This window comes from Penicillium arizonense (assembly GCF_001773325.1).
Source record: "Penicillium arizonense strain CBS 141311 chromosome Unknown PENARI_contig009, whole genome shotgun sequence".
Taxonomy (NCBI): Eukaryota; Fungi; Ascomycota; class Eurotiomycetes; order Eurotiales; family Aspergillaceae; genus Penicillium; species Penicillium arizonense.
The window spans coordinates 797351-811003 of NW_019173286.1; the positions used below are offsets into that span (position 1 = coordinate 797351).

Consider the following 13653-nt stretch of genomic DNA (forward strand, 5'->3'; position numbering starts at 1 on the left):
CTACAATATGCGGTGGCGCAAAAGAAGAGAGATCAAAGTCCCTCTAGAATATTAACTCTGTACAACCCCAGAGCTCAACCGATCAGTCAGCCTTCTTCGAGGCCTTGGTTCTGAGTTTCATCAGACCAAAGACAAGAGCATAAGAGCTGATCACAAATAGGCCGACGAGGGCAGTATCGCGCCATCCATAGTAGTAATCAAGAAGGTTGACCGTCTGGAGGTAATCCGATCCACGGGTGTATTGGCACACCCGGCATTCAGTGGCGTCGGGGTCGAGAAGGTTCATGCGAGTTCCAATGGTTTGCATGTACCCGGCGAGATATTCACCACAGGTTGTTCCGTTTGGTGCAGTGAAGAGTGCGTACTCTTGTTCTGTACATTGCACCTTTTTGTCGAAGAGACCAAAGACTAACATACTTCCCATCAAGTAATTGAAAGGGTTTAGGTAGTAGATCCAGTACCTCCAGAAGGGTTGGATTTGGGCGTAAGGAACAAGGACTCCGCAGAAGGAGATCAGAGTCTGCGCAGATTGAAAGCATGATTAGTTTGCCGTCCATAGCAAGGTAGATGGAACTATAAACTTACACCCAGGACGAGAGGATTGATCATGGCAGCCAGGTTGGCGTTAGGGGCGTACGCAGCAACAAATTGACCTGGAAATTCTGTTAGCTGATGTCAAGGGAACGAGGAACGAGATGTCTTACCAATTCCAGTGTATAAGAATTCATAAAGAAGGAAGACTGTGAACATGGATCCACTCTTACTCGCCTCGGTGACCAAACCACCGGTCCAATACCAGCAGACAAAGAAGAGCACACCACAAATAATCAGATATGGGATCTCAGAGACAATCAAGGCGAATGTGAAGGCTTTCCAAGAGTACATCTTAGCCTTCTTCTCGCGTGCTTCAAACAGGTCACGGCGTTCGAGGAAGGTTGGCTGCAACTGGTTGATCACACCCGGGGCGACGAAGATGGCGTTGAAAATAAAGAACAATGTGAGTTGCATGTCACTAACAGAGTCACCAATCATCCAGAAGCTGAAACCTACAAACAGGCCGGAGGAGATGTGGAGCGCGAACTTGTTGTTGATATAGTCGCTGTTTCTGAACAGGGCGGTTGAGGTACGCTTGAGAACGAGGCCTGTTTGCTCCCAGAGAGAAGTGGCAAACTCGCGACCGTCGTCAGTAGTTCCAGCAGGCTTAGATGCAGCAGTCTCAATGATTGAGTCAAGCTCCTTAAGCATTTCGGTATGTTCAGGTGATTCCAGCCAGATCTTGTTCCAGTCTCGGCCTTGGCTCAATTCACCGGAAACAACATCAATCATATGCTCGGCAGGGTTTGTCTCAGGGGGGCATGGTGCTCCGTAACGTGAGAAATAGCTCTTCAGACTCTTGGCATTCTCTCCAATTTCGCCGAAGAAAACGGTCTTACCACCCTTAGCGAGAAGAAGAAGTTGATCGAATTCAGCAAAGAGCTGGGCAGAGGGCTGGTGCACAGTAACTAGAACAGCTTGTCCAACGTCTGCCAATTTTCTCAAAAAGCGGACAGTATTGTAAGCACTCTGGCCATCAAGACCACTGGTAGGCTCGTCCAAGAAGATCAAAATGCTGGGCTTAGAAACAAGTTCGACACCAATAGTGACACGCTTTCTCTGTTCAACAGAGAGTCCAGCTCCGACACTACCAATCATAGTATCGGCCAAATCATGAAGCTCGAGTAGGTTGATGATCACGTCGACGTAGGCCAACTTCTCGGCACGTGGAACGTCGGCAGGTTGACGAAGGAGCGCAGAGAATTCCAATGCCTCACGGACAGTTGCCATCCGCTCGTGAATGTCGAGCTGTTCAACATAGCCGGCGGAACGTTGGAAGGAGACAGGCAGTGGGCGGCCATCGACCATGATAGAACCATTGATAGTGCCTTCAGTCTTGCGCTGAGCAAGAACATCCAAGAGGGTCGTTTTACCTGCACCGGAGGATCCCATAAGAGCACCCAGCATACCAGGCTTCACCCATCCATGGACGTTATCGAGAAGAACTCGGTCGCCGGACGGTGTTTTGACAGTGTAGGAAAGATTCTTCCAGGTGAAGACCGAAGTGTTTCTCACAAGTTGGTTGTCGATGTTGGCGGGTTCGTTGCTGCCCTCAGAGACAGCCTTCGTGGAAGCCTGGCCCTCTTCGTCCTTCTTCTGGTTTTGGAGATGCTTGTGGAGGTATTCGCGGGGGATGACCAGTGTGTTACCAGACTCGGACGGAGACTGCCACCTCGAGGTTGCAACAATTGTAAGGAAAGCAAATAGTGCCCACCAGGCCCAGTTGATACCGAAGTTACGCCAGATGTGCGCGTGACTGTATGAGAGAGATGACAGATAGTTGTCACCAAGCACAAAATTCTGACCTTGGATTGCACCGCCGACTCCGGCACAAGATTGGTGGTCTTGGGAATTTTCATATCCGGGGCCGGTAGGAACGAGGTTGCCTCCCACGCACGGAATTGTTCTGCCGTGGAACTCGGTAGATAGCAACGCCTCAAACCCGTAGGAGAGGGGATCAATCCAGAATATCCAACCAAGCCATGGGTGCATTTTCGGCTTTTGAATCATATACCCACTGTAAAGGACAGTAGACATAATCAACAAGCCAGAGACCTTGGAAGCACCATCAAAGGTTGTAAAGACAGCCCCGACAGCGCGGAAAAGTGCAGTCATAGCCTGTGTTTTGGTTAGTTCGATCTCGTATCATTGAAAAAGGAAACCTTACCATAGTTGTGGTAAAAACGATCGCGAAATACGTGAAGAAGGCACCGGCTGACATTGAAAGCCCAACCATGAAGTATACAACCAAACCGAACATAGAGATCTGGAAGAGTAGAACGGGGATATCGGCAGCGATCTGAGCCAAGCAAAACGCGGCAGGGTGGAAATAGGCGAAACTTTTGTGCTTGATGAGGACTGGTCTTCCGGAGAATGACTCAGTGACCTCACTCATCGCGAGCAGACTGTTGTACAGAAGAGAGAAGAAGAGTGCACCGGACTTGACGAAGAGGCCGCCGGAGTTATCCGGAGCACTGTAGAACAAGGAGCCTGCAATCAGAGCCTGGGCCAGCGTCGCCACCTGCTTAATGATAAAGGTTGCTTTATCACCCCAAAGGATCTGGTACTGGCGCTGCACACAGATTTTGACCTGGTCAAGGAAGCTGACAGTGAATGGGCTGTTCTGAGGCAGCTTTTTGGAAGTCTCGAAAGCAACGCCCTCCTTGAACTCTTTGGTGCGTTCACGGGCGAGATCAGAGTCTGGGTAAGAGTACTCGGCTGCCATTTGAGCATGAATTGGTGACTTTTCATACTCGGCACGGAGGGCTTCTGCGTTGCGCGGGAAGCGACTTTCATAACCCTCGCGAATTCTTCGCTCAGTTGGGACAGTCACACCGGTGAGGTAGTCGGCGATGTTGGAACCCTCGCGGCAGATAAATCCGGCGTTCTCCATAAAGGGGCGGGCCTGTTCCCGAGGACCGTAGTAAATCTGCTCTCCTTCATCGAGCAATAGCACTTTGTCGAACAAGTCAAAAATACCGTTACCGGCTTGATAAAGTGTGACGATTGTCGTGAGACCAAGAACATCGGTCATAGCTCGGATGGCCTTGGTCCATTCGAGGGCAGTAGAAGCATCAAGACCGCGAGTCGATTGGTCCCAACAAAAGACGGATCCTCGCGTAGCCATGCATTCAATGATTGAAACACGCTTTCGCTCTCCTCCTGATACGCCGCGGACGTACTCATTTCCAACCTTGGTGTCCTCGGTGTGAGAAATTCCGACCGACTCGAGAAGGAACTTCTTCGATGCCTGCTGATACTCGGAAGCAGTCATGCCATCGGGCAAATGAAAGGGGACCTTAAGGCGAGTTGCAAAGTCCATAGTTTGTCCGACTGTTAGGGTTGGGAAGAAGATCTCCTCCTCGCTATTGAGCACAATCTGACCGCGATAGTTCTTGGCCTCATTGGAGTCCATAGAGCCGAAACGGACATCGCCTTCGACAGACTTGTATCCACCGCGCTTATTGGAGAGCATTTTCAACAAGGTCGAACAGCCAGAGCCAGGGCGACCAAGAACAAGGAGCATTTCTCCGGGTCGGACATTTCCATGACTTTCCCGAAGGATGGTACGCAACGGAGGCTTTCTGCGGCTATCCTTGATTTTCTGGGGGATGTTGAACTGTGATAGGACCGTCTCATTGACCGCTGCTTCTGCACTGACAACCTGCACAGAGAGGTCCTTCCATGTCACACCAAGTGATTGCTGTTTGAATCCAGAAGCCAGGTTGCGGGCGTTTTCTTCCTGGAGCTGAGGAAGCATTTTCCAACTGTTGGCTTTAGTTTCAGAAACCTCTTTTGTCGGAGTTTCAGAGCCCGTGACCGTCATGGCGCTTTCTGTGTCATATTGGATATCATCCGACCCTGCACGGGAGGGTTTCTCCGAGTCCGCCATGGTGAAAGCAGAATTGAATTGGACGTTGAAACCAGAAAGCAACTGGAAAGGAGAAAGGGGGATCGTACATTTTAATGGACATGTATCGCGTCAATAGGCTGAGTGGGTCCCCAGTAACAAAGCAGATGAACCCGAAGCCCGAGGCCGAAGCAAATATGCATTTTAGGAAATCATCGGGATTACTGATGGGCCCGAACACAACGGAGGCAAGTCATATTGCTCTAGAACACACTTTCAATGCAGTTTATTCGCCCAAATCAAGATAATCCACTCGCAGTAAGCCCCGGAAGTGGATACATCGTCCATGTACCCGCTGAGCTGGAACCCGTATGGCCACGATGACCTTGGCATGGATGGTTGAGAAAGCAGTCATTATCAGATCGGTGACTCAAATATCGGGCCACTGCAGGAAATACACAGCTAATCTATTCCGAGCTCAGGACTTAGGAGTTAGGCGACGGAATGCCGACTCCGCGAGAGCGGATTGGGTTATCAATTACTCCACTGTTTGCCTTAACTGACCAATCGGTCATTGAACTGTCGTTATTGTTCCGCTGACCTAAGCGGAAGCAGGGGCTTCGGAGTATTCCAACATCCGAATAACCGCGTGGCATGGGGATGTCGGATAGATTTCGAATCAGCCTATTGTGATCATCCAATCAGAAATTATTATGTACTTTCGGAATGGTTTGCGATCTATGGACATCTCGCTTCTTGTAACCTATTAAAAAGGGTTATGTTTCAGATCCTTTTGATTCCTTTCAGTGGCTTCCTCGCAGCCTGGTTTGTTTTTCGGGTACTTTTACTCTTTAGGCTACTGCAGGTAACTTGACTAGTAACGCACATGCGATATGTATCACCTTTTCAAACCTAGCGATCAACCAGATCTGGATCGGCTTTGATCCTATCTGATTCCTGAAAATATGAGCTCGAATATTTCTGAATCGATGTGATAAAATTCAGCTGCAGTTTAATCCACATTCGTAACGGCTTCTCGCAAGCATAATAACGCACATCGTCAAAGTTACATCGGAGACCGATAGTATATCAGGACAAGTATGGGACACAACCGAGCTTCATTCTTTTCTGTCACCCAACTTTTGACTAGCAATATTGCTGGACAGATCCAGGATCGAGCTTGCTATAATCTGCAGGATGGGAACAGTACAGTCCAGGACTCTGGACACCCAGTTGCGTAGGTCAACCGCAACATGAGAATCAACGCCGTACTCAGAAACTGGATGGGAGGGATCGATGTTCTCTACTGGCACAGAGAGATGTAGAGCAATCTTCCGCCTCAATGCTTCACAGATGACGGATGTGGCTTGTTCTAGGTTTTTGGCTTCTTTAAGGTCCGCCTTCAAACCTTCAGCCGAATCGCCGAGTATGGCAGTTCTTCCATGATTGTGAAATTTGCGGCGGAAATGAGAGAACAAAGGTGTACTAAAATTCCCCAGTGATTCTTCCTCTCTCCATTGGCCAAGACCGGCTACAATCTGTGTTCCTCCGGCTGGGGGTTGAGATATCGCGACTCGAATCAGCGACAGAAGGGTTGGTGTGTCCGTGCCCTGGAATCCTTGCTTTTTCATCGTCGCTGCTAAATCTGTGTTTTCTGCCAGATAACCAACATCTGTGATGGTGCCGAGATCTAATGATACTGCTGGAAGGCCCAGGCTGCTCCGATATGCGGCAAATGAATCCTGGAAGGAACAACCAGCAGCATATGCAGCTTGAGTCGCATTGCCAATCACGCCGCTGATGGAAGAAAGCATGAGGAAGAAGTCGAGGTCTTTGGGCAAATGTCGGTGCAGATTCCAGGTCCCTGCATATTTGGGGCCCATGACCTCTCGATAATCATCCAGGCTCATATTCTCAATATGAACGTCCTAGAAGCCTTGCATCAGTATTGACACAAACGGAGCAAATATCAAAGCCTGACCTTAACAACCATAGCCCCCTGAATGATTCCTCGAATTGGAGGCGCACAGCGGGAAACATCCACAATCATTTGCTGAACTTCAATCTCGTTGGATATGTTACAAACCTGAACTATAACCTGGACACCTTTCTTCTCCAGTTCCCTTACTGTTGTCTGGGACTTCTCCTTTGACAGGCCACTTCGATTAAGAAAGACCAGACTCTTTGCACCGTTTTGGGCCATCCATAAAGCCACCTCACGTCCGATTCCACCAAGACCTCCGACTAGAAGATAGGATGCAGTAGCACGGAACAATGATTGTGGTGGTTTGGGGAGTGTGGCCTGTCCAATATGAGCTAGCTACGTCTTTTTTGTATGAAAGGGGGAACTTACCATGACAAGATCATCTGGTGCAGCAGTAACGACAACATGCCGCTTGGTAGGTATTTCTTCTATGGCCTGTTGAATGTGTGAGACGTTGTGTACCGCTGTCCCCGACGGGCCTTTGAGTCGTCCTTCCCGGAATAGTCGAAAGACCTTACACCAAATGTGGTCTGCAAGGTCTCTCCTTTCCTTCCGGAGATCGAAAATGTTAAATGTTGACAACGAAATATTGCGATAACGCAAGACCCCTTGAGTTCTGGACTTGTCGGCGAAAAGTCGGATAAAGTGGCCAAAAGGCGCGGTCAAACTTTGGAGTTGTTCGTCACCGGTCCCCAGGCTCACTACTAGATTTGGCCTCTTGCCGTCAGTTAACCTCCCTAAACTCTTCACGACATCATTTTGTCCATCTATGAAGATATGATGGGTAGGAATTCCAAATCGGCATGACAACAAAAGCTTTTCTGTCGAATCCTGGACTGTCGCAAAGACATGGGCGCCTCTCATTTTGTACAATTCCACAATCGCCTGTCCACACCAGCAGCCAGCGCGGTGCACAAGGACAACGTCATTCAATTGAAGATGCGACAAATGGTAGTTATCGATATAATATGCAGTCGAGTATGCGACAGGCAATGCTGAAGCAAGCTCAAATGACATTTTATCACCGATCTTCTGGAATGCCGCTGCTCGATCATGATAGAAACTCCTGGCTGTGCCAGTTCCAAGACACGCCACACGGTCTCCAATTGAGATGCCACGAACCCCGACACCGACGTTGTAGACAACTCCGCTGCATTCGTGGCCAAGAGTGTCACCCGAGTTCCAATCATGGGTGTCTCTCCGAAGGTCTTGCTCGCTGAGGCCAAAGGCATGTACTGTGATTCCAACGTGCCCGATTGGAAGTTCTGACAATGCGCAGTCCGCAATAAAGCGAGGCTCTTTGAATCTTCTCGATAGACGTAGAGGCTGCTCCGCCCGGTGGAAATACTCCTCAGTAACAGTCTCACTGGCAAGGAAACTGAGCATGGCTGTGTTCGTATCTGAGTCTTCCAACACACGTGGAATCAGGATTATCCCATTTCTTTCCGCAAACTCTGTGTCGTCATTCGGGATTTGACGGAGGAAGCGGGCCGCCAGGAGGTTTGAAATCAGCTCTACAGAATGAGATTCGGAGAGAGGATTTTGTGCATCCAGATCAAGGGTGACAATTGGATTGACCCCGGATTCGGCACGCGCTGTTCGTGCAAAGCCCACAGCAAGGCTCGCATTCGGGTTGACTGACTCAACTGTGCCACCTCTGGTAATCCAGAGAGCACCTGCGCTATGCATGAATGCTGCTTTTATTTTGCCTAATGTGATATCATTTGGGGCGGCCAGCAAAGATCCTTGCTGGGCATCCAGCACCAAACAGATTCGATCCTCTGTTTGCGCATCGTCTATACTTCGCACATTCACTTCACAGGCAAGAATTTCCAGTTGGGTGACTAAATCTCTAACGGCAATCCCAGCTTCGCCTTCGCAGATGATTGAAACCTTCGCTGTCGATATTTCTGTCTTCCCCCTTCGGGCGACGATAAATTGATGGTTCTTCTCGCAATCTGGTTCTGCAAAAACATCAACTGCGGTAAAGTGTGCAGCACGCAGTATCTCGTCCCATTGACACTCTGACCAACCACCTTGACCTAAGCAGAATTCTTCTGCAGACAAACAATGCAATGCACTGAACAGAAGATTTCTGACAATATTCTGCTTTGGATTGAAAGGGCTGATTGCAATCAATGACCCGGATGGCCTAAGAAGGTCATAAATCTTGCGAATCGCATTTTGCTCACATTGTGCAGTGCACAAGCCATGAGGTAGTATGACTATATCAAAAGATCCCTTCTCAAATCCCTGCGTCGGGAGATCTTTTCCGGGATCTAGCGACTTGCAGTCAACCAATCCTGACCATGCCTCCAGCCGCTTCGCGGTATGCTCCAGAACGAGGGGACTTTCATGGGCAAATGTGTATTTTCCACAACGAGGGGACTGGGTGGAATGTGCAAGTTGTCCGAGAAATAATTGGGCCACTTGTCCTGTCCCAACTCCAAACTCCAGGATCGAAATATCTGGTTTCTTGTGGCCGACCAAATCCAGATACCGGGCTGTTGCTTTGTATGAGGAATCTGCAGAGAAAATATCCCAAAATGTATCCAATAGTTGATGATTTGTGATAACATCGGTGAAATCTACCTGGGCTCTGATGATAGCCACGAGGTTCTCGCCGATGGCGCGCAGCAGATCTCCTGTCGGGTTGGGCTTCATTCCTTTCAACCCAGATATTGAATCAGGGTGTTCTTCATCGTATTTATCCAGAACGTCCTGTAAATGACATCGGAACCTGCGGTGAGAAGTATCTAGTTTCCTTGCTTCCATGGCACTGACTTCTTCTAACGCAGTCCTTATGAACCCCACCGCACATTCCTCAAATTCAACTTGAGATGCAGGGTCCTGGGCTGGCTCGCTTTCCTGCTTAAATAAGAAAGATGCATTGTCTTTGCAAAGAAAACACGGATCGGCCTTCCACTCAATGTGATAAGTACTTTGATTCTCCTTGGCAAGGGAAGCACCTCTGTCGCGCTCGAGCCGTGTACATTGCAAGCCACGGATCGAAATGCTGGGTTCCATTTCGGACTGTTTGTCATTGCAGTCAACCACCACTATAGATGCCATCACATCCCTTTTAGGTCCCTGTCTTACATGAGTACAAATGCTCATAACATCGCCTGCCGAAGAACTGATACCAGATGACACGATCATCTCCTCGATGGAGATGGGGATAGCGGGACCTTCTTGAATATCCATGCCAGGTGGTAAAGCAGCAAAGACAGTATGGAACATGCTGTCGAGCGTGCAGGGATGGATTAGAAGATCATACTGGAATGCGCGCGGCATTACCGACCTGGTGTCTGGCACTGTGACCTCTGCAAAACAAGCCCCCTCTTGGGTGATGTGTGCCTTTGTCAGATTGGCGAAGCATGGTCCATACTCCAGCCCTATTTCATGAAGCTCTTCGTAGAAGTTTGGAACGTCGATCAGAGATATTCCATGGACCTCGGTGCCTAATGGTACCATGGCGTAGTTGTCTGTTTCCTCGGGCCCGTCGGCTGAAACATCGATCCTTCTTTGTGAGCCGACCAGCCCAGTGCAATGGTCGGTCCATCGGTTATCTTCTGAGATCGAGTAGACGTGGAATTCGTATAGCTCATGTGGCATGTGCGTTGATTCCCGGATGGAGACCATAAGTTCAATGGCTGACGTCTCATTGAGAACCAGAACAGACTTGAACAAAACGTCTTGGAGAACATATTTGACAATATTGACTCCGCTATTCCCGCGCTGCATTAAAGCTTCGATTGCAATTGCCAAATATCCCGCAGCGGGGAAGACAATATTCCCCTGGATTTTGTGGTCAAGAAGCCACGGAAGCTCCGAAGTCCGAAGAAAATTTCTCCAACGAGGCTCATTTGGGCAAGACATATTATCCGGTACGCCAAGAAGATCATTTCGAGGCAATTTCCTGTTCCTGTACACCTTGCTAAGCCGTGGCTCAGCCCAATACGATCTGGTATGATTCCAAGGATACGGTGGGAGATCGACTAGCAGCTGTGGCATACAGGTTCCTCCAGGTCCTTCTGGGCTGTTGATCGCACCAAAATGCACCGGATAGTTGAGCGATGCCAGGGTGGCAGCCATGTCAAGTGCAGTTGCGACCGCGTTGTTCCGTCGTTTCAAAACACTCGTATACACAATATCGGCAGAGTTAAGCTTTGTGTCTGCTTGTAGGATCTGATTGATCGGCCCAGCAAGGGCAGAGTGAGGACCTATCTCGATGAGACAGTCGACGTTGGCTTTTTGTGCTGCTCCAACCCTTCTGGTTCGTACCGATTCGGTGTAGCCAGGCCGCTGCGTGTTTGTCTCGAAGCACAAGTTTCTGACAGACTCGGAAAACTTCACTTGTCCAAGCAGATTTGAGACCCAGTACTCAGCGCCCAGCTCTTCTTGCGAAAGGTTTGCTCCAGTAACGGACGAAAAGAATGCTGCTGATCTGTGTTGTCTCTCGTCTTCTACTTGGTTTTGGTTCTGAGGTTCAATGTAATCGATTAAACGACGATACTCATCTGCAACAAGGGCCATATGTGGAGAGTGATAAGCGACATCCACAGCAAGGCTGCGGCTGAATACTGGCTCGTTTCTCAATAGCCGCGCCAGAGCAGCAATGGCAAGGGCGTCACCGGAGACAGTAACACTAGATGGACTGTTGACACATGCCACGACGAGCTTTCCACAAAGAAGTCTATCAATATATTGATGAATTTCTTCGGCAGACACACCCACCGCCATCATGGCACCTCGTGTTTTATGGTCATCCAACAGCTGGCTCGCCACAACACCTCGATGGTATGCAACTGACATCGCATTTTCCATACTGAGCGCTCCAACAGCATACGCTGCAGCGATTTCACCACTGGAATGACCCGTCACAGAGTCTGGGTGTATACCCCATGAACGCAGTAGATCAACAAGTGCTATCTGGAGTGCTGTGCACACCATCTGGCTGAGGCGGGGGTGATTCAAATCCGAGTTTTGGGGGCATTTTGTAATCTCTCCTTCATACGAGCCCAGGTTAGCACGGATATATCTGGAAACAAAGTAATCTATACCTTTTACGAGGGACGGTGCTCCAATGCCATCCAAATATGTGTCGATCGCCAGGACTGAGTTTCGAAAGACCGGATATGCTTCGAGTAACTCCTTCCCCATCCCAGCCCATTGGGCACCTTGGCCTGTGAAGACAAATCCCAATTTGGGTCTTCGCACGGCACTTCTGCATTTGATACTTCGAGCAAGCGATGTAGCCAGGTCTTCAATTGTGGTGGCTACTATAGCCACTTTCCAGGTGAAAGTTGAACGGCGCTCGTTGAGTGTGAAAGCAAGATCATCCAGTAACTTTTCGTTGTCGGGTCTTGGGCCTCTGTCAAGGATGTAATTTCTCAATCTTTGCATCTGCTGTGCGCAACATTGCTCGTCAAAGCCGGAGAGCATGAATATACGCGATCTGCTGACCGACTGACCGAGATTCTCTTTTCCTTGCGTGCCGTTAGATGCCACCAATGACAACTTCATTCTGTTATTGAGACCCCGAATGGATAGGTATCCCATGGCATCTTCAAGAATGACATGAGCATTACTCCCTCCATACCCAAAGCTATTGACCGAAACACGATGCGGTCCAGTGGTCTCCCACGGCTCAGGGAGTAATTGAACCTAAGGAATCAGCCAGTGGCCGTCAAATGGAACGATTCTCGCAAACCTTCAGTTTCCAATCGTCCAAAGGAATACGCGAATTGACGATCTCAAAATTGCGATTCGGCAAAAACAACCGATTTTCCAGCATCAAAACTCCTTTGATCACACCAACAATCCCACTTGCTCCCTCTAAATGCCCAACATTGGTTTTAATTGAGCCTATCCGCAACGGGTCATCCGAAGACCGACCAGGCCCAAACACCCGCCCAATGGCACCGGTTTCAATGGGGTCACCAGCTTGCGTACCTGTACCATGTGCCTCTACAAACTCTGTCTCTGACGGATCAAGGCCAGCTCGAGCATACACACTTCGAATCAATGACTCCTGTGCAGCTCCACTGGGCAGAGTTATACCAGGGGTACGCCCATCCTGATTAGATCCGGTCCCCCTGATCACAGCTCTGATGGTGTTTTTGTCACGTAACGCGCTAGCCAGAGGCTTGAGGATTAAACAACCAACAGCTTCGCCGCGGGCGTATCCATTCGCCCTTTCATCGAAGGTGTAGCATTTTCCATCGGGCGATAGGAACCTGGAGTTTAATCAGTGTTGTCCTTTCGTTGTCAATATGGTGCTTATCTTACTTCATCATACTCATAGTGGACATGAACTCATGACTCAATATCAAATTGACACCCGCCGCAATGGCTGCAGAGGCATCCCCTGTTTGCAGGCTCTGGCATGCCAGATGGAGTGCTACCAGACTTCCCGAGCAGGCCGTGTCTACGGTGACGCTCGGCCCTTTCAAGTCGAAGAAATAGGATAGTCTGTTGGCAGTCATTGCCCTAGACTGTCCGGCATTTGTGCACTGATACATCGGTACACATTCGGGATCTCTCAGGAGGAGATCTGTATAATCTGCTGAAAAAGACCCGACAAAGCAGGATGTTTTTGTGCCCATTATTTGGGTAAGGGGTATTCCAGCTGCGTATCATTAGAACCCAGATATGGTGCATTGATCGCAAAGGGTTTTTTTTACCATTCTCCAAGCCCTCGTATGTCACTTCTAGCAGGAGTCTCTGCTGGGGATCCATGACCTGGTATTAATTGGTGGTTAGCGCAATTCTCACATCTTCGCAAAGATACTCACCGATGCTTCGTCGCTCGTCATGTTGAAGAACGGCGCATCAAAAACGGAGATGTCATCTTCCAGAAAATGACCGCCCTCCACGTTGACCTACTAACGGTTATTTTCGGTCCTTGTTACGGATTTTGAGGACCTACCGTTCCATGTCTAGAATGATCCGGATGGTAGAACGCAGTGTTGTTCCACCTTTTCGCTGGGATCGGGCTCCATGCTTCTCTGCCAGCCCGTATCATCTCCTCCAGCTTCTCGACATTTTGAGCATCTCCTGGTCCTCGGAATCCGATTCCCACAATGGCTATCGGCATACAAGAGTCTGCTTCCAATACTCCCATAACACCTTCCTCTCCATTGTCTTTTGCGGTTTGTTTGGACATTTTTGGGTTTTTGGTTACTAAAAGATTGATGGCGACAATATACCTCGTATGAAAAAA

General features: G+C 49.2%; 2 protein-coding genes across 2 annotated transcripts; both read right to left on the reverse strand.

Moving 5' to 3' along the window:
• Positions 1-82: 82 nt before the first annotated feature.
• Positions 83-4486, reverse strand: PENARI_c009G07521 (putative ABC multidrug transporter; the record flags this gene model as incomplete). Its single annotated transcript, XM_022631924.1, has 4 exons — positions 83-520; positions 586-653; positions 705-2712; positions 2762-4486. 4 exons carry the CDS (start codon positions 4484-4486, stop codon positions 83-85), a joined length of 4239 nt encoding a protein of 1412 aa, XP_022488165.1.
• Positions 4487-5562: 1076 nt separating this feature from the next.
• PENARI_c009G03483 (putative polyketide synthase) lies at positions 5563-13596 on the reverse strand (the record flags this gene model as incomplete). Its single annotated transcript, XM_022631812.1, has 8 exons — positions 5563-6372; positions 6426-6746; positions 6798-12095; positions 12142-12667; positions 12720-13059; positions 13115-13172; positions 13226-13312; positions 13360-13596. 8 exons carry the CDS (start codon positions 13594-13596, stop codon positions 5563-5565), a joined length of 7677 nt encoding a protein of 2558 aa, XP_022488426.1.
• Positions 13597-13653: the final 57 nt, after the last annotated feature.